Source organism: Ranitomeya variabilis, chromosome 7 (assembly GCF_051348905.1).
Source record: "Ranitomeya variabilis isolate aRanVar5 chromosome 7, aRanVar5.hap1, whole genome shotgun sequence".
Classification (NCBI taxonomy): Eukaryota; Metazoa; Chordata; class Amphibia; order Anura; family Dendrobatidae; genus Ranitomeya; species Ranitomeya variabilis.
Window position 1 is genome coordinate 17,445,518 of NC_135238.1, and position 22,249 is coordinate 17,467,766.

The 22,249-nt window shown below is 39.4% G+C and overlaps 1 protein-coding gene across 1 annotated transcript; it reads right to left on the reverse strand.

Moving 5' to 3' along the window:
* Positions 1-573: 573 nt before the first annotated feature.
* On the reverse strand, positions 574-10,236 carry LOC143785073 (uncharacterized). Its single transcript, XM_077273745.1, has 5 exons — positions 10,172-10,236; positions 7,978-8,049; positions 6,571-7,005; positions 2,903-2,943; positions 574-670 (listed from the first exon to the last, which is right to left on the reverse strand). The coding sequence occupies exons 1-5, from the start codon at positions 10,234-10,236 to the stop codon at positions 594-596; spliced, it is 690 nt and encodes a 229-aa protein (XP_077129860.1). The 3' UTR covers positions 574-593.
* Positions 10,237-22,249: the final 12,013 nt, after the last annotated feature.

The following is a 22,249-nucleotide window of genomic DNA, read 5'->3' on the forward strand; positions in this document are numbered from 1 at the left end:
ATTACAGATTTATTGTGTATGCAGGTGTCAGTTACATGTACGCCCCAGAACTCCGGAGATGGGGTGCGGGTTGTATTAGGCGTTAACATTGCTAATTATTTATGATGAGTAGAAGGATCTCCGAGCCTAACTGGGTGTACCGCCATCTTTGTATTGGCTTTAATAGTGATTAATCTAAGTCCACTGAAAGAGAAACATGTAGCAGTTTTACTTTATGTGCACTAGATGGCGGCATTATCCTCACAATACATTCTCCACTTTAACGAGCAGTCAGCTGTGCACACATATACACTGGTGGAGGCGCACGTGGATAACATTTAAAAATCGGTGTCACGGGATTATCAGTTATAACAAAACTTTTCATTTCTAGTACTTTTTGTTTGTTTTGCTCACAATATGGCTCCCATTACTAAATACGGGGATCCAGGAACTGATGTCTCATAGACTCCAATTGTTGCCTATTGGATAGTTCCTCAAAAGTTTTCCTATGTTTTTAAAATCCCTGGTTTTCTGTAAATCTTAAATGATGGCCGTCCGAAGTATTTTGTTGGACGGTTGCACTTTCCATGACATCTCTTCTAGTTTGAAGGTCTTCAGATGATACCAAACTGCGCCAGCTCATGCAGCTCCAAGTGACTGAACGCCTCCCATGGGCAGATCACCGTAATATCTAAAAGAGAAAAAAAAAAGCGCGTAGCGGTTATATCTCATGGGCACTAGGTGGCGGAATTATATCATTGCTTATACACAGTACAAGCAGTAGATTATAGGTTTTTTTCATATTTCATCTAGGTAGGCGAGTATGTTTTTATGTTAGGAGAAAAAAACTGGAAGAGACAAAAAGCGCAATAGGATCTTATCTAGATGGATGTTTTGGAAAAGAATATGCACGATCATGTTCACCTGATGGGATTGTGTGCACACAACTACTGAAAGAGACGTGGGCTGCTGCAGACCCACGAAGAAAGAATACAAGGCACTGGAAAAAATGGATTAAACTGCGCTACCGTCGAAGGATCATGAAAAGACCGGAATTAATTTCTGAGATTTAGCAGTCAATGCGTTTCGAAGTTTCAAACGTCTTCATCAGGACAAAACTATGATAATTACATTTGTTATCTCCTGATGAAGATGTTTGAAACTTCGAAACGCGTTGTCCAATAAATTGCAGAAATTGATTCCTCTCTTTTCATCATCCTTCGACGGCAGCGCAGTTCAACCCATTTTGTTTCCAGTGCCTTTGATATGTTTTTATGTTAGCACTAACATTTAAAAAAAAAAAAAAATGAACACCTTTAACTCTTTTTAGACAAGTGATTTATTAGATTTTTTTTTTTTCTTCAACATTTAATCTTATTTTTTTTAACAAGTTGTAGTCTTAAATGACATCAGTGATTGTACCATGTAATTTATTGGAAAAAAAAAAAACACTTAATGAACAGTGAAATGGTAGAAAAGAAATGCAATTCTGCCTTATTTATTTATGTTTTGTTTTTATTGTTCAGGGTGTGGTATCGTGATTCTCTAGGCCAGTTCCAAACTTTTTATACTTCTAGTGTTTAAAAAAAAAAAATAAATCAGATCTTTGAAAAAATAAAATTGGTTTATGTCACGTTTTCTGAAACCTGTAACTTTTTTTTTTATCTACGCATGGCTGAGCTTGTTTTTTCCATACCAAGCCATGGTTTTCATTGTTTCACCTTTTTTTTTTTTTTTTCTTGCAATTTCTGCAGAAAATGTAGCAGATTAAGAATAAAAATTTAGGATTTTTTTTTTTTTTTTTCATTTCAATATTCTCTTTAAGGGATAAATATTTTTATATTTTATTAGTTTTGTCAATTTTCGTAAATAACGACAACAACAAACACATATTCATTTTTGTTTTTACAAATGCAATTCTTTAGGAAAAAATAAAATTATGTAAAGTGTGCACTTCAAATGCAAAATTGAAAGTTGATGAATGCGTGAAATTTACAACGAAAGTTATGTCTCTTATAAAGCAAAATGAAAAAAAAAAAAATTGAGCCAGGCTTAATCCTGTGCAGTAATGGGTTAAGGCACATTTAATTATATTAGTTAAGTAAATGAGGATTATTTTCTCCTTGTCATCCTCCTGTTGTCCCTAATCCTCACTTTCCTGTCAGCAGAGAGATCCAGGGGAGGAATAAGGAGATTATTTTTTATAAAAAAAAAAATCCTCTTAAAGATTGTACATTTTGTCAGCAAAATGGAAATCAATTACCGCTACTGGAAACCTGCACTGCAAGGTGATATTTTGTGACTTTTTCATTCATTGTAAAGTATATGCTAAAATAAAGCAAAAAGAAAAAAAAAATTGTCAACTACCGTATTTCACAGGATCGATCTTTAGCAGTGATGACCATTATATCTAGGTAGTTTGTGTATGAACCTTGCGTAGAGAAAAGGATAAATATATGTATCACGTAATCTCCCGTCCTCCCAAGACCTCCTCTCCTCCACACTTATTTGCTCCTCATCCAACCGCCTCCAAGACTTCTCCCGAATATCCCCCATCCTCTGGAATTGTTTGCCCCAACACGTCCAACTATCAACCACATTCGGATCCTTCAGACGGAACCTGAAAACCAACCTCTTCAGGAAAGCCTACAGCCTGCACTGACCCCGCTGCCTCCTCATCACTACCGGAGCTACCGCCTCACCACCACCGGAGCTGCTGCAACCCTCAACCTATTGTCTCCTTCCCCATAATCCTGTACAATGTAAGTCCGCAAGGGCAGGGTCCTCTTCCCTCTGTATCAGTCTGTCATTGTTAGTTTCTGTAAGTGATATCTGTAATTTGTATGTAACCCCTTCTCATGTACATCACCATGGAACCAACGGTGCTATATAAATAAATAATAATGTATATAGTAGCTGTTACCTGTGCCAAGTCCATCCATGCCAGGAATTTCATCTCCAAACCTGAAGCCAAAACAAGAAAAATGAATTGAGTAAAATATATAGAAAATAATGAGAAATGTAGAGAAGCTTCACGTACTAAGGAGACAGTATTATAGTAATTACAGTACTGTATATTCTTAAACATGGTGGCAGTATTATAGTAGTTATATTCTTGTACATAGGGGACAGTATTATAGTAGTTATATTCTTGTACATAGGAGCAGTATTATAGTAGTTATATTCTTGTACATAGGAGCAGTATTATAGTAGTTATATTCTTGTACATAGGGGGCAGTATTATAGTAGTTATATTCTTGTACATAGGAGCAGTATTATAGTAGTTATATTCTTGTACATAGGAGCAGTATTATAGTAGTTATATTCTTGTACATAGGGGGCAGTATTATAGTAGTTATATTCTTGTACATAGGGGCAGTATTATAGTAGTTATATTCTTGTACATAGGAGCAGTATTATAGTAGTTATATTCTTGTACATAGGGGCAGTATTATAGTAGTTATATTCTTGTACATAGGGGCAGTATTATAGTAGTTATATTCTTGTACATAGGAGCAGTATTATAGTAGTTATATTCTTGTACATAGGAGCAGGATTATAGTAGTTATATTCTTGTACATAGGGGCAGTATTATAGTAGTTATATTCTTGTACATAGGGGACAGTATTATAGTAGTTATATTCCTGTACATAGGAGCAGTATTATAGTAGTTATATTCTTGTACATAGGAGCAGTATTATAGTAGCTATATTCTTGTACATAGGGGGCAGTATTATAGTAGTTATATTCTTATATATAGGAGCAGTATTATAGTAGTTATATTCTTGTACATAGGAGCAGTATTATAGCAGTTATATTCTTGTACATAGGGGCAGTATTATAGTAGTTATATTCTTGTACATAGGGGACAGTATTATAGTAGTTATATTCTTGTACATAGGAGCAGTATTATAGTAGTTATATTCTTGTACATAGGAGCAGTATTATAGTAGCTATATTCTTGTACATAGCGGCAGTATTATAGTAGTTATATTCTTGCACATAGGAGCAGTATTATAGTAGTTATATTCTTGTACATAGGAGGAGTATTATAGTAGTTATATTCTTGTACATAGGGGCAGTATTATAGTAGTTATATTCTTGTACATAGGGGCAGTATTATAGTAGTTATATTCTTGTACATAGGGAGCAGTATTATAGTAGTTATATTCTTGTACATAGGAGGAGTATTATAGTAGTTATATTCTTGTACATAGGAGGAGTATTATAGTAGTTATATTCTTGTACATAGGGGCAGTATTATAGTAGTTATATTCTTGTACATAGGAGCAGTATTATAGTAGTTATATTCTTGTACATAGGAGTATTATATTCTTATACATAGGGGGCAGTATTATAGTAGTTATATTCTTGTACATAGGAGGAGTATTATAGTAGTTATATTCTTGTACATAGGGGACAGTATTATAGTAGTTATATTCTTGTACATAGGAGGAGTATTATAGTAGTTATATTCTTGTACATAGGGGGCAGTATTATAGTAGTTATATTCTTGTACATAGGAGGAGTATTATAGTAGTTATATTCTTGTACATGGTGGCAGTATTATAGTAGTTATATTCTTGTACATAGGGGACAGTATTATAGTAGTTATATTCTTGTACATAGGAGCAGTATTATAGTAGTTATATTCTTGCACATAGGAGCAGTATTATAGTAGTTATATTCTTGTACATAGGGGGCAGTATTATAGTAGTTATATTCTTGTACATAGGGGCAGTATTATAGTAGTTATATTCTTGTACATAGGAGCAGTATTATAGCAGTTATATTCTTGTACATAGGAGGAGTATTATAGTTGTTATATTCTTGTACATAGGGGGCAGTATTATAGTAGTTATATTCTTGTACATAGGGGCAGTATTATAGTAGTTATATTCTTGTACATAGGAGCAGTATTATAGCAGTTATATTCTTGTACATAGGAGGAGTATTATAGTTGTTATATTCTTGTACATAGGGGCAGTATTATAGTAGTTATATTCTTGTACATAGGGGCAGTATTATAGTAGTTATATTCTTGTACATAGGGGACAGTATTATAGTAGTTATATTCTTGTACATAGGGGCAGTATTATAGTAGTTATATTCTTGTACATAGGGGCAGTATTATAGTAGTTATATTCTTGTACATAGGGGACAGTATTATAGTAGTTATATTCTTGTACATAGGGGCAGTATTATAGTAGTTATATTCTTGTACATAGGGGCAGTATTATAGTAGTTATATTCTTGTACATAGGAGCAGTATTATAGTAGTTATATTCTTGTACATAGGAGCAGTATTATAGTAGTTTTATTCTTGTACATAGGAGCAGTATTATAGTAGTTATATTCTTGTACATAGGGGCAGTATTATAGTAGTTATATTCTTGTACATAGGAGCAGTATTATAGTAGTTATATTCTTGTACATAGGAGCAGTATTATAGTAGTTTTATTCTTGTACATAGGAGCAGTATTATAGTAGTTATATTCTTGTACATAGGGAGCAGTATTATAGCAGTTATATTCTTGTACATAGGAGCAGTATTATAGCAGTTATATTCTTGTACATAGGGGCAGTATTATAGTAGTTATATTCTTGTACATAGGGGCAGTATTATAGTAGTTATATTCTTGTACATAGGGGACAGTATTATAGTAGTTATATTCTTGTACATAGGGGCAGTATTATAGTAGTTATATTCTTGTACATAGGGGCAGTATTATAGTAGTTATATTCTTGTACATAGGAGCAGTATTATAGTAGTTATATTCTTGTACATAGGAGCAGTATTATAGTAGTTTTATTCTTGTACATAGGAGCAGTATTATAGTAGTTATATTCTTGTACATAGGAGCAGTATTATAGCAGTTATATTCTTGTACATAGGAGCAGTATTATAGCAGTTATATTCTTGTACATAGGGGCAGTATTATAGTAGTTATATTCTTGTACATAGGGGCAGTATTATAGTAGTTATATTCTTGTACATAGGAGCAGTATTATAGTAGTTATATTCTTGTACATAGGAGCAGTATTATAGTAGTTATATTCTTGTACATAGGAGCAGTACTATAGTAGTTATATTCTTGTACATAGGGGCAGTATTATAGTAGTTATATTCTTGTACATAGGGGGCAGTATTATAGCAGTTATATTCTTGTACATAGGAGCAGTATTATAGCAGTTATATTCTTGTACATAGGGGCAGTATTATAGTAGTTATATTCTTGTACATAGGGGCAGTATTATAGTAGTTATATTCTTGTACATAGGAGCAGTATTATAGTAGTTATATTCTTGTACATAGGAGCAGTATTATAGTAGTTATATTCTTGTACATAGGGGCAGTATTATAGTAGTTATATTCTTGTACATAGGGGACAGTATTATAGTAGTTATATTCTTGTACATAGGAGCAGTATTATAGTAGTTATATTCTTGTACATAGGGGCAGTGTTATAGTAGTTATATTCTTGTAAATATGGGGCAGTATTGTGCTATAGCTTGTAATTTAAAATAGAGTAATAATTTAATAGTTGGGGAGACAATATTTTTTCAGTAACTCACACTCTATGGTCTTACCCTAGAACTCCCTTTCTTGGTGGTTTGCTTTTAAAGTTTCTTGTCCCCCTTTGTTTAAATTTTGGAGCTCTTCTCGGTGTTGATCCTAATTTTGCTGGAGGCACTGGATTATTTGCTAGTGGAGCCAATGTTTTTGTCTCAGTTGGCGCAGCTCCATCTGGTATTTCGGGTTCGTCCTCTTCTTCAGCTGCATCTTCTTCCAGATCATTCTCTCTTCCACCTTCATTCACCTCTTCTACCTTCTGCTCGGCACTCACATCCTCATTGTCCTTTTTTGGCTCTTCTACTTTAGGTCCATGTTGAATGATTTTTTTGTCTGCAGACTCCCTTCTTTTTTCCTGAGGTCCGTGGTCATTGGCTTCTGTGGCTTTTATGGAGGCCTGGGTCTGCGATTTTGCAGGTTCTGTTGCTATTACTGGTGCAGATGTTTTAATCCTGTAAAGGGAAAAAACTCTCTATAAATATTATGGTCTAAAATCCAATACATGATGTTCTCATAATTTGTTTTACAAGACCTAAGGGTACCGTCACACAGTACCATTTTAATCGCTACGACGGCACGATCCGTGACGTCGCAGCGATCATATGATTATCGCTCCAGCGTCGTAGACTGCGGTCACACGTTGCAATCACGGCGCTGGAGCGATGCCGAAGTCCCCGGTAACCAGGGTAAACATCGGGTAACTAAGCGCAGGGCCGCGCTTAGTAACCCGATGTTTACCCTGGTTACCAGCGTAAACGTAAAAAAAACAAACAGTACATACTTACATTCCGGTGTCTGTCCCCGGCGTCTCAGCTTCTCTGCACTGTGTAAGCGCCATAGCCGGAAAGCACAGCGGTGACGTCAGACGTCACCGCTGTGCTCGCTTTCCGGCTGGCCGGCGCTCACACAGTGCAGAGAAGCTGAGACGCCGGGGACAGACACCGTAATGTAAGTATGTACTGTTTGTTTTTTTTACGTTTACGCTGGTAACCACGGTAAACATCGGGTTACTAAGCGCGGCCCTGCGCTTAGTTACCCGATGTTTACCCTGGTTACAAGCGAACACATCGCTGGATCGCTGTCACACACAACGATCCAGCGATGTCAGCGGGTGATCAAGCGACGAAAGAAAGTTCCATACGATCTGCTACGACGTACGATTCTCAGCAGGATCCCTGATCGCTGCTGCGTGTCAGACACTGCGATATCGTAACGATATCGCTAGAACGTCACGAATCGTATCGTCGTAGCGATCAAAATGGTACTGTGTGACGGTACCCTTATTAGCCTTCACTTCCCACCACTGGTCCAAGTGTCAACATTGCCATCTAGCTTGCCTTCGGAGCGCAGTCTAAATGTAGGCACATTGGGTTTACAGGCAAAACTACTGAGCAGTGCAATGATGACCTGGAATTGGTAGATACTTATCGATGTTTCCTCTTGAAGGGCTCATGTTTCTTAAATCTCCCTCCTTCGGAATCGTCATCCAGCTGCATCTACGAAAGAGAAATACAACTCCTTCAGTCATAGTATGTTATCTTTTTTCTCAAAAATATGATCAGAAAATGCATACTTATCAGTGGACACATGCACCCATTTCTAGGGATGGATTATAGCTTGGGCAAAGGTCAAATACCCCTCTGTACTAAACATTATGGAGACCCCACTACCCATAGTAAACACTGTTTTAGGCCGTTGTTACGGACTGTGTGGTACTGGCTGGTTTTATTAAAACATTGGTATATGGATAGTGTATGGCTATTTTATGTTTTACATTAAAAATGTTTTTTTCTCTGGCAATGTTATATAGGCACTGCATGGTTGTACTATGTGTTTACTGTGGGTCACAACACCTGCAACTATTTTGTGACCCCTAACCTGTAGGCCGTTAGCACTACCTAAGCCCCTTCCTCCAGTATTGAACCCATCTGCCCTCAAGCATATCTATTGTATCATAAGAAAATTCTGGTGTTGCTCTTTCACCTAAAAAAAAAATTCTGCTTTGTTTTGTTTTTTTTTTCTGAAACCTGACATAACATGTATCCAATTTTATATATTTTTGTTGCTTAATTTTGACTTTTTTATACAACTATATTACATTATTTACATTTTTATGCACCTATTTTATTACATATATGTCCTTAGTCTTAAATTTAGCCCTAACCCTAAACCTAGACCAATCCCTAGATCTAGCCTTAATCCTAACCCTAATTCTAACTCTAACCTTAGTACTACACTCAAATTTAGCACCAACCCTGGTCCAATCCCTAACACTGGTGGTAGCCTTAACCCTAACCCTAGTCATAGATCTAACCTTAGCCCTATACCCAATCCTTTCCTTAGTCAAAAGTCTAAACCTTACCCTCGTCCTAGCTCTAACCCTATACCCAATCCCATAAGTCTAAACCTAGTCCTAGCCCTAACCCTTGTCCTAATCCTAACCCTTTACCCAGTCCTATCCGTAGCCCTAAGTCTAAACCTAGCCCTAGTCCTAACCCTAGTCCTAATCCTAACCCTAGCTCAATACCCGGTCCTATCTTTAACCCTAGTCCTAGCCCTAACCCTAGTTGTAATCCTAACCCTAGTCCTATACTCAGTCCTATCCTTAGCCTTAAGTCTAAACCTAACACTAACCCTTGTCAGGGTTAAAAAAAAAAAACTATACATACAGTATGTAACATCAGGATTAGTAATGAATGGATGAAGACCGCCTTTAATCACGCTGTGCACATGATTCAATACTGTCTTTGATAGCTCTTTAGTTTGTCTTCTCAGTTGCCGCAGTCTTCATACACAGCTCCAGGACGGCACTTGCCAGGACAGATCATTTGACAGTAGGAGGCATGGGGGTGACATTTTTCCTCCATAGACTTACCACCCTGTGTAACCGCCCCCGCGACTAATGCACCACGCCACTGCCGGTATGGAGCTATTACGACATCAGCAGCATGGTGACCAGGAAAATAGCCACAGCTAGATAAATCCTTTATTTTCATCATAGCATCATGTTTGCTTTGTCCCACGTTTTCTGATCCTCTTCTGGACATTTGGGAGGCTTCATAGACGCTCTGAGTATATGCACACATGTAATCAGATTACGCTCCCAGCAATTCTGTAAATGCACAGTTGCACTCTTCTGGAATAATCCACTTTTATCACAGCTGCGTAAGGAAGTACACGGCTCTGTATGACCCGGAGACAACCTCTATATGGATGTAATAGCTGGGAGTCTGTGCAGACGGCAGGAGAACACGACCTTGGCATAGTTCTCTACTAAGTAGTTACCCAAATTGGACAACTCTCTATTAGGGCCACGTCCATACAAAATGTACATGTATGGTGTCCCGGTCATACCTACAAATATAAGATTACATAGATGATAAACTCTGACGTCCCCATTGTGGAAACCATCATTAGTGCCAAGTACAAGAGAGCAGCTAAAGAGTATTAACGATTTAAAGGGCTCATCCCATCAGATCTGTTCAACTTAAGCCTGAGTTGTCGCATAGGCCTGGAATGACATACGGCCATATTTTCCTTTTAGGTAATATGAGTATGGTAAGATTTTCCAAATAAGATGCTCCCTTCCATAAAACATAATCGTATGGAGGCATTTACATGACCCTCCACTCAGGGTTATGGATCTGCGACCTCCTTTGAGAGTCTTCCTCTACGGCATCCATCACTCGTGTCCAGATACACTTTTCAATGCTATCTGATGCTCCTCAAACATTACCTTATGTGCTCAAATAACTATAGAGCTGCCAGTCACCAATTTGTGGACTGTTGGGTGTCTAATTTAATATTTTTTTATGATACTAGAAGAGAGTAGTGTTTTGCATGGTCCTTGGTGTAATAGATGTCATAGAAGTTTTGCGAAGGCTATGGAGCCACAGGTTAGATTCCCCTGGTGTCGGAGAAATCCAGCAAACCTTTAAAACTATGACATTTGACATATATATTCTACAAAATTTGTACAAGATGAGAACATAATTTGGGAAAAATTGACGTTAAAGAATTTTTCAAAAGCAATAAAATGAACATTTATGTTAAAAATTGGAGCAAAATTTTTATAGACTACATATGTTTCTAGTTTTATTATAGATAGGAAACAAGTAGATTCTGGTCTCTATTTGGTATATTGTTACACTATATCAGTACATTAGCAATATTAATACACAGTATGTTCGGATGCATTTTAGTTTCCGGTTCTTACAAAAATCGTTTGCTTCCCATTAATCATGAGAGAATAAAGGGTAAAAAAAAATTGTTAATTTAGCTTGTGAAAAAAAGATTATAATGTATAAAAACAGTCAGAACGTAAAAACATGAGGACTATCGTATCGTTTACATGACGAAGGATATTCAACAGTTCTCTGAAATCGGCAAATTTAATTAGTTATTCATTACAATGTCTCCAAATGTGTTACCAACAACTATTCTAAAAGGTTCTATAAGATAAACATTTTAGCTTTCTCTTTATTTTTTTAATTATACTATGTTTAAATCACCATACAAATTTGCAAAATTTAGTAAATTTGGTCTAAAATATCATTGGCTTGGCATGAACTGAACTTTTAAGACTTATACATGTACACAAGACCTGCCGTTCTGAAGATGCTCTGAATTTGGCCCTTGTCACAGTCGCTCAAATCTTCTTGCTTGTTAGTTTTTCCTGCTTCCGACACATCAACTTTTCACTTGCTGCCCAATATATCCCTTTCTTTCCCTTGAGGAGTGCCTTTATCACAATATAATGTTATTTTCTTCACCTATGGTTTAATTGTTCTGGCTGATTGGTGTATATTAGGGATCTATCACAAGTTCACAAATCCTTTCTACAGTTGTAGTAATGAGATGAATCTTACCTTGCTGGAAGGAGATGACTTCCTCCTAGAGATTATTTGTATACACACAAGTAGCGGTAATTGAGCTGCATGCTGGGTGTTGGAGCTTATTAATAGCTACTTAGAGCAGCTTGCTGACATCATTAAGTACCGAGCTGTCAGACACACGTCTGAAGTTACAATTGACATCCAGGACAGATTAACTGCAACTGATTATAGCTAACACTGATGTATGTTATGAACTAAAATATGGATGATCCCACTTATGCATTTCTTTTGCAGGACAGGAATCTGAATGCACAATTTGATAAAAAGCGCACTCAGATATATTGATATATAATCAATATAGTTAATTTAGATATATGCTAATTTTAGGGAACAGCGATGGGACCATATTCTATCCCATGTTTGCAATCATGAATGATGTTATTATTTATATACTAAAACCTAAATGCTAAAAGTTCTTAATATAATACCTTACTATATGAATTCATAAAGTAAAGTCATATGTTGCTTAGGCACTTTAGTTTTATAATATAATTAGAAATGGAAAATATGGAGGTAGAATATGCTCCCATTGCTGTTCCATAAAATTAGCCTATATTTAAATTAACTGCTCTTCTTTCATTGCTCTTCTGCCACAAATGATGTTCCCCTACATGCATTTTTTTTTTCAAAATTATATTCCTACCTGGCTTCCAATCTCAGTTACAGCAGTGCCTAGTATTTTAACAGACCTAACTGATATAGTCACAGTTATGGTAGTTGGATCCCAGACTTGCATTGGACGTAGTTGTAGAAATGTGTTCTTATACTAGAGCATGTAATATAGAAAGAGGTGGTAATGTGCATAGAGTAGGAGATTTCATTAAGAAATTTCTGTAACTGAAATAGCGTTCCAGCACTCTAGACTTAATCATTATGTTGAATGAAGCAGAATTTGTGAGGGAAACTTTATTCCATCTATATGCATCAGTAACAGGAGTTTATGTTGCCTCTGTATTTATATTCATTAAGCACTAATATTTATATTTATATTGGGTATTTCAGACTGAATAATCTTCTATTCACTTGGAACCGCTATGGGGGCTTAGGTTGCACCCTTATTTGTCAGCAGTATCTGTTATTATTGATATATTAAATTTTTTAGATTCAACAGACTTGATGAAAAGTAACCAGTAAGATATATTTTCATTGTTAATTCAGATGGAAAGTACTTATTGAAAGCTGTTTAATTCAGCACCACCGAAGGAGTTTACTGTGCACTCTAATATGTCAAAACTGCATGAAAGGGCAATAATTCTAGGTTTCAGAATTAAATTAATACTATTTTTAACATTTTTTTGTTCTTCTGTCTGATTTTTTTTATAATGTCTAAATCAAAATAATTTGGGGTGTCATACACAGGAAACCACAATGAAGTCTTACTCTGCACACTTATTTGCTAACATTGTACATTTGTATGTGTTTCATATAGGATATGTAACCTTAAAACCTTAACCTGAAAATTAATGAATAAAATACATTTTCATATTTATCGTACATAGAGTATAATCATAGAGGTTCATTCAGTATGCATGGAACCGCAATGGGGGCTATCACTTCCCATTTTGACAAAGTTATGCATAATTGTTGTGAATTCCGTTCTCGGGCTCCCTCCTGTGGTCGTGAATGGTACTTTGGTGAGTTCTGTCCTTGGACACCCTCTGGTGGCTTTAAGTGGAACTGCTGATCTTTGAGGTTGGCTTTCTCAGCTGCCCTCGTTTATTGATGCTGCTGGCTTCCCTATTTAATTCTGCCCAGGTCGTTAGTTCATGCCAGCTGTCAATGTCTCAGTACTGGTTCAGATCTCTCTTGGATTTCTCAGATGACCTGTCTACTCTAGCAGAAGCTAAGTCCTCGCTAGTTCATTTGCTGTTCATTGGTTTTTGAATATATTTCTCAGTACATGCTATGTTTCAGTCCAGCCTGCTATTATGATATTTCCTTGCTAGCTGGAAGCTCTGGGGGTGCAGAGATGCACCTCCACACCGTGAGTCGGTGTGGAGGTCTTTTTGCACACTCTGCGTGGTTTTTGTAGTTTTTAATACTGACCGCATAGTTCCCTTTCCTATCCTCTGTCTGTCTAGAGAAGATTCGGCCTCCTTTGCTAAAATCTGTTTCATTCCTGTGTTTGTTACTTCCTCTTAACTCACAGTCAATATTTGTGGGGGGCTACCTTTACTTGGGGAATTTCTCTGAGGCAAGGTAGGCTGCTATTTCTATCTTTAGGGGTAGTTAGCTCTTAGGCTGTGAAGAGGCGTCTAGGGAGAGTTAGGTACGCTCCACGGCTATTTCTAGTGTGTGATAGGATTAGGGATTGCGGTCAGTAGAGTTACCACTTCCTCAGAGCTTGTCCCAGGTTTTTCCATTTTAACCATCAGGTCATTTCGGGTGCTCCTAACCACCAGGTCCATAACAGTACAACTGGCCCACAAAGTGTTAATGCATCTCAAAAGAGGGAAAAGAGAAGTTCTGAGTCAATTTTTTTTTCTTTGCTGCTTGTTTTGTCTTTCTTTTCCCCTTAACCTCTGGGTGGTTCAGGACTCAGGTGTAGATATGGATATTCAGGGTTTGTCCTCTTGTGTGGATCAACTCGCTGTTAGGGTACAGAGTATTCAAGATTATGTAGTTCAGAATCCGATGTTAGAGCCTAGAATTCCAATTCCTGATTTGTTTTCTGGGGACAGATCTAAATTTTTGAATTTCAAAAATAATTGCAGACTGTTTCTTGCTCTGAAACCCCGCTCTGCTGGTGACCCCATTCAGCAAGTAAAGATTGTTATTTCTTTGTTGCGTGGTGATCCGCAAGACTGGGCATTCTCCCTTGAGCCAGGAAATCCTGCATTGCTTAATGTAGATGCATTTTTTCTAGCGCTTGGATTGCTTTACGATGAACCTAATTCTGTGGATCAGGCAGAAAAGATCTTGCTGACTCTATGTCAGGGTCAGGATGAAGCAGAAGTATATTGCCAGAAGTTTAGAAAGTGGTCTGTGCTTACACAATGGAATGAGTGTGCCCTGGCAGCAATTTTCAGAAAGGGTCTTTCTGAAGCCCTTAAAGATGTTATGGTGGGGTTCCCCACGCCTGCTGGTCTGAATGAATCAATGTCTTTGGCCATTCAGATTGATCGGCGTTTGCGTGAGCGCAAAGTTGTGCACCATTTGGCGGTGTCCTCTGAGCAAAGGCCTGAGCCTATGCAATGTGATAGGACTTTGACCAGAGCTGAACGGCAAGAACACAGACGTCAGAATGGGCTGTGTTTTTACTGTGGTGACTCTTCTCATGCTATCTCTTATTGTCCTAAGCGCACTAAGAGGTTCGCTAGGTCTGTCACCATTAGTACTGTGCAGCCTAAATTTCTCTTATCTGTTACTCTGATTTGCTCATTGTCGTCCTACTCTGTTATGGCATTTGTGGATTCGGGCGCTGCTCTGAATTTGATGGACTTGGAGTTTGCCAGGCGCTGTGGTTTATTCTTGGAGCCTTTGCAGATTCCTATTCCCTTAAGGGGGATTGATGCTATGCCATTGGCCAAGAATAAACCCCAGTACTGGACTCAGCTGACCATGTGCATGGCTCCCGCACATCAGGAAAGTATTCGCTTTTTGGTGTTGCATAATTTGCATGATGTTGTTGTGTTGGGTTTGCCATGGTTACAGGTTCATAATCCAGTACTGGATTGGAAATCAATGTCTGTGTCTAGTTGGGGTTGTCAAGGGATACATACTGATGTTCCTTTGATGTCAATTTCTTCTTCCACTCCTTCTGAAATTCCTGAGTTTTTGTCGGATTACCGGGATGTATTTGATGAGCCCAAGTCTAGTACCCTACCTCCTCATAGGGATTGTGATTGTGATATTAATTTGATTCCTGGTAGCAAGTTCCCTAAGGGACGACTTTTCAATTTGTCTGTGCCAGAACACGCCGCTATGCGGAGTTATATAAAGGAGTCCTTGGAGAAAGGGCATATTCGCCCGTCGTCGTCACCATTGGGAGCAGGGTTCTTTTTTGTGGCCAAGAAGGATGGTTCTCTGAGACCTTGTATAGATTACCGCCTTCTTAATAAAATCACGGTCAAATTTCAGTACCCTTTGCCTCTACTGCCTGATTTATTTGCTCGGATTAAGGGGGCTAGTTGGTTCACCAAGATAGACCTTCGAGGGGCGTATAATCTCGTGCATATTAAACAGGGCGATGAATGGAAAACAGCATTTAATACGCCCGAGGGCCATTTTGAGTACCTGGTGATGCCATTCGGCCTTTCTAATGCTCCCTCTGTGTTTCAGTCCTTTATGCATGACATCTTCCGAAAGTATCTGGATAGATTCATGATCGTATATTTGGATGATATTTTGGTCTTTTCGGATGATTGGGAGTCCCATGTGAAGCAGGTCAGAATGGTGTTCCAGGTCCTTCGTGCTAATTCCTTGTTTGTAAAGGGATCTAAGTGTCTCTTTGGAGTTCAGAAGGTTTCCTTTTTGGGCTTCATTTTTTCCCCTTCTACTATCGAGATGGATCCTGTTAAAGTCCAAGCTATTTATGATTGGACTCGGCCTACATCTGTGAAGAGCCTTCAGAAATTTCTGGGCTTTGCCAATTTTTACCGTCGCTTCATCGCTAATTTTTCTAGTGTTGTTAAACCATTGACTGATTTGACCAAGAAGGATGCTGATGTGGTGAATTGGTCCTCTGCGGCCGTTGAGGCTTTTCAGGAGTTGAAACGTCGTTTCTCTTCGGCTCCTGTGTTGTGTCAGCCAGATGTTTCGCTCCCTTTTCAGGTCGAGGTTGATGCTTCTGAAATTGGAGCAGGGGCTGTTTTGTCTCAGAGAAGTTCTGATTGCTCTGTAATTAAGCCATGCGCTTTCTTTTCGAGAAAGTTTTCGCCTGCTGAGGGTAATTATGATGTTGGCAATCGGGAGTTGTTGGCTATGAAGTGGGCATTCGAGGAGTGGCGACATTGGCTTGAAGGAGCCAAGCATCGCGTGGTGGTCTTGACAGATCACAAGAATCTGACTTATCTCGAGTCTGCCAAGCGGTTGAATCCTAGACAGGCTCGTTGGTCGCTGTTTTTCTCCCGTTTCAATTTTGTGGTTTCGTACCTTCCGGGTTCTAAGAATGTGAAGGCTGATGCCCTTTCAAGGAGTTTTGTGCCTGATTCTCCTGGGGTTCCTGAGCCGGCTGGTATTCTCAGAGAGGGGGTAGTTCTGTCTGCCATCTCCCCTGATTTGCGGCGGGTGCTGCAGGAGTTCCAGGCTGATAGACCTGACCGTTGTCCAGCGGAGAAACTGTTTGTCCCTGATAGATGGACTAATAGAGTTATCTCTGAGGTTCATTGTTCGGTGTTGGCTGGTCATCCTGGGATTTTTGGTACCAGAGATTTGGTGGCTAGGTCCTTTTGATGGCCTTCCTTGTCGCAGGATGTGCGTTCTTTTGTGTAGTCTTGTGGGACTTGTGCTCGGGCCAAGCCCTGCTGTTCTCATGCCAGTGGGTTACTTTTGCCCTTGCCAGTCCCGAAAAGGCCTTGGACGCATGTTTCCATGGATTTTATTTCAGATCTTCCTGTTTCTCAAAGGATGTCGGTCATCTGGGTGGTTTGCGATTGCTTCTCTAAAATGGTCCATTTGGTACCCTTGCCTAAATTGCCTTCTTCCTCTGATTTGGTTCCATTATTTTTCCAACATGTGGTTCGTTTGCATGGCATTCCGGAGAACATCGTGTCTGACAGAGGTTCCCAGTTTGTTTCAAGGTTTTGGCGGTCCTTTTGTGCTAAGATGGGCATTCATTTGTCTTTTTCTTCGGCTTTCCATCCTCAGACAAATGGCCAAACCGAACGAACCAATCAGACTTTGGAAACTTATCTGAGATGCTTTGTTTCTGCGGATCAGGATGATTGGGTGACCTTCTTGCCATTAGCTGAGTTCGCCCTTAATAATCGGGCCAGTTCGGCTACTTTGGTTTTGCCTTTTTTTGTAATTTTGGTTTTCATCCTCGTTTTTCTTCAGGGCAGGTTGAGCCTTCGGACTGTCCTGGTGTGGATTCTGTGGTGGACAGGTTGCAACAAATTTGGACTCATGTGGTGGACAATTTGACCTTGTCCCAAGAGAAGGCTCAACGTTTCGCTAACCGTCGTCGCCGTGTTGGTCCCCGACTTCGTGTTGGGGATTTGGTTTGGTTATCATCTCGTTATGTTCATATGAAGGTTTCTTCTCCTAAGTTTAAGCCTCGTTTCATTGGTCCTTATAAGATTTCTGAAATTCTTAATCCTGTATCATTTCGTTTGGCCCTTCCTGCTTCTTTTGCCATCCATAATGTGTTCCATAGGTCGTTGCTGCAGAGATATGTGGCGCCTATGGTTCCCTCCGTTGATCCTCCTGCTCCGGTGTTGGTCGAGGGGGAGTTGGAGTATGTGGTGGAGAAGATTTTGGAGTCTCGTATTTCGAGACGAAAACTTCAGTACTTGGTCAAATGGAAGGGCTATGGTCAGGAGGATAATTCCTGGGTTGTTGCCTCTGATGTCCATGCTGCCGATTTAGTTCGTGCCTTTCATTTGGCTCGTCCTGATCGGCCTGGGGGCTCTGGTGAGGGTTCGGTGACCCCTCCTCAAGGGGGGGGTACTGTTGTGAATTCCGTTCTCGAACTCCCTCCTGTGGTCATGAATGGTACTTCGGTGAGTTCTGTCCGTGGACTCCCTCTGGTGGCTGTGAGTGGAGCTGCTGGTTCTGAGATTCCTTCTCCAGCTGCCCTCGTTTGGGGCTAGGCTGATTCTCTATTTAACTCCACTCAGATCGTTACTCCATGCCAGCTGTCAATGTTCTAGTACTGGTTCAGCTCTCACCTGGATCTTTCTGAGGAACTGTCTACTCCAGCACAAGCTAAGTTCCTGCTTGTTCATTTGTTACATATGGTTTTTCTTGCTAAGTTCTAGTCCAGCTTGCTATCATGAAACTACCTGGCTAGCTGGAAGCTCTGGGGGTGCAGAGTGGCACCACCGCATCGTGAGTCGGTGCGGGGGTATTTTTTGCACACTCTGCGTGGTTTTTGTAGCTTTTTGTGTTGACCGCAAAGATCCCTTTTCTATCCTCAATCTGTTTAGTTAGACTGGCCTCTCTTTGCTAAAACCTACTTCATCCTGTGTTTGTGATTTCCTCTTATCTCACAGTCAATACTTGTGGGGGGGCTGCTTTTACCTTTGGGGAAATTTCTCTGAGGCAAGTAAGGCTTTGTTTCCTTTCTTTAGGGGTAGTTAGCTCTTAGGCTGTGAAGAGGCGTCTAGACAGAGTCAGGCACGCTCCACGGCTGTTTTTAGTTGTGTTGATAGGAGTAGGGTTTGCGGTCAGCAGAGTTCCCATTTCCCCAGAGCTCATCCTGATTCCGTGTTTAACTATCAGGTCATTCCTGGTGCACCTAACCACCAGGTCCATAACAGGAAGCTTCAGTACCTGGTTAAATGGAAGGGCTATGGTCAGGAGGATAATTCCTGGGTTGTTGCCTCCGATGTCCATGCTGCCGATTTGGTTCGTGCCTTTCATTTGGCTCGTCCTGATCGTCCTGGGGGCTCTGGTGAGGGTTCGGTGACCCCTCCTCAAGGGGGGGGGTACTGTTGTGAATTCCGTTCTCGGGCTCCCTCCTGTGGTCGTGAATGGTACTTTGGTGAGTTCTGTCCTTGGACACCCTCTGGTGGCTTTAAGTGGAACTGCTGATCTGTGAGGTTGGCTTTCTCAGCTGCCCTCGTTTATTGATGCTGCTGGCTTCCCTATTTAATTCTGCCCAGGTCGTTAGTTCATGCCAGCTGTCAATGTCTCAGTACTGGTTCAGATCTCTCTTGGATTTCTCAGATGACCTGTCTACTCCAGCAGAAGCTAAGTCCTCGCTAGTTCATTTGCTGTTCATTGGTTTTTGAATATATTTCTCAGTACATGCTATGTTTCAGTCCAGCCTGCTATTATGATATTTCCTTGCTAGCTGGAAGCTCTGGGGGTGCAGAGATGCACCTCCACACCGTGAGTCGGTGTGGAGGTCTTTTTGCACACTCTGCGTGGTTTTTGTAGTTTTTAATACTGACCGCATAGTTCCCTTTCCTATCCTCTGTCTGTCTAGAGAAGATTCGGCCTCCTTTGCTAAAATCTGTTTCATTCCTGTGTTTGTTACTTCCTCTTAACTCACAGTCAATATTTGTGGGGGGCTACCTTTACTTGGGGAATTTCTCTGAGGCAAGGTAGGCTGGTATTTCTATCTTTAGGGGTAGTTAGCTCTTAGGCTGTGAAGAGGCGTCTAGGGAGAGTTAGGTACGCTCCACGGCTATTTCTAGTGTGTGTGTGATAGGATTAGGGATTGCGGTCAGTAGAGTTACCACTTCCTCAGAGCTTGTCCCAGGTTTTTCCATTTTAACCATCAGGTCATTTCGGGTGCTCCTAACCACCAGGTCCATAACACATAATAAATCATATATTGAGAACTTTAGCATTATGTATGTAATTGAAACAATTATTAAAATACTTTTTTAGTGTTTCTTCATAGGGAGAACAGTCGCTGAAAGGATTATTTCATATACATGGAACCACCATTGAAACTAAGCCTTGTCCATTTTGCCAGTAATCAGAATTAGATATGACATACTAGGTATGCAAAATCATTGATAAAATATATTTTTAATGTTACTAGTTGAGTAGCACAATGATTTACAGAAGTGTTACTCTATATGTATGGTACAGTAATGGATGCTAACTGTGGGCCAACTATTAGACATATCAGTAGATACATAGAGAATCTATCAGGAAATGCTTTTTTTGTGTTTTATTACTTTTTACCAGAATGTGGAGCCAAATTCCAAAGATTAATGATTCTTAATTTGAGCAAGTGAAAAAAATTTAGGGGGTGATTTATTATTTTTGATGTTGCTGATCGCTAGATATAATTGTAAGGCTATGCTCTCTGTTTTCAACCAAACAATATTTTTTAAATTGTATCATAGTTTTCCTGTCTTTCCTGACCTATTCTGTTTATCTATTTTTTGTTCTTGCATTTTCTGTTCTAACCCTTCTGTTCCATTACTTTGGCTCTGTGAGGTCTTTGAATCTTTCTGCACAAATACTTTATGTTCTCTGCTCTTTAACCTTAAGCTTAAGTTAATGCGTCATGGAGCTCTGGATTCACCATTTGTCTTCAATTCCTAAGAAATACTAGTGTATGTATTGCATTGTAATGTCATATATCATATGTCATATAGATCTATATATACACACATAAATTAGGAAAAGGATGAGGGAATCGTGATAGTGATTTGTAGATTTATTTTTTTTGTACTTTCTGCAGATTTAACTTAATGTAGTTGGAAATTTTTGCAGCTCTCAGGCCTCCTTCGCCTTACCACATCCATGGAGCAGCTTTGCCTTTGTGAAGGGATTACATTACCTGATTGTCTTGGAGCTATGTTTGGAAGAATGTCTGAGTAAGCGTATATTTAATCTGTGACATCAGAGGACAAATGTGCAGTACGTGAGAAAGCAGATGAAGGAAAGGAAAAAGTACATTTATATAGCACGTTCAATTATTCAGTCCATCAGCGACTTTATTGATCTTGCCGAGATCATTTGCAATCAGTAAGTGGGAGTGCAGCTCCGGAGTATAATATTGGATGTAACTCAGGATCAGTAATGTAATGTATGTACACAGTGACTGCATCAGCAGAATAGTGAGTGCAGCTCTGGAGTATAATACAGGATGTAACTCAGGATCAGTAATGTAATGTATGTACACAGTGACTGCACCAGCAGAATAGCGAGTGCACCAGCAGAATAGTGAGTGCAGCTCTGGAGTATAATACAGGATGTAACTCAGGATCAGTAATGTAATGTATGTATACAGTGACTGCACCAGCAGAATAGTGAGTGCAGCTCTGGGGTATAATACAGGATGTAACTCAGGATCAGTAATGTAATGTATGTACACAGTGACTGCACCAGCAGAATAGTGAGTGCAGCTCTGGGGTATAATACAGGATGTAACTCAGGATCAGTAATGTAATGTATGTACACAGTGACTGCACCAGCAGAATAGTGAGTGCACCAGCAGAATAGTGAGTGCAGCTCTGGGGTATAATACAGGATGTAACTCAGGATCAATAAGGTAATGTATGTACACAGTGACTGCACCAGCAGAATAGTGAGTGCAGCTCTGGAGTATAATACAGGATGTAACTCAGGATCAGTAATGTAATGTATGTACACAGTGACTGCACCAGCAGAATAGTGAATGCAGCTCTGGAGTATAATACAGGATGTAACTCAGGATCAGTAATGCAATGTATGTACACAGTGACTGCACCAGCAGAATAGTGAGTGCAGCTCTGCGGTATAATACAGGATGTAACTCAGGATCAGTAATGTAATGTATGTACACAGTGACTGCACCAGCAGAATAGTGAGTGCAGCTCTGCGGTATAATACAGGATGTAACTCAGGATCAGTAATGTAATGTATGTACACAGTGACTGCACCAGCAGAATAGTGAGTGCAGCTCTGGGGTATAATACTGGATGTAACTCAGGATCTGTAATGTAATGTATGTACACAGTGACTGCACCAGCAGAATAGTGAGTGCAGCTCTGAAGTATAATAACTTAGAATCAGTACAGGATAAGTAATGTAACATACAAATATCAGCCACAAATTTGTGTTCAGCCAAAAATATTTTCTTATCCTAATAACGTCATTCATCATTCACTGCACAGCTCATAATTCTGAATTCTGTCAGATCCAGCCAATTATAACAGGGACTATTCCAAGGTTAAGAAAATGTTGGGAGCCT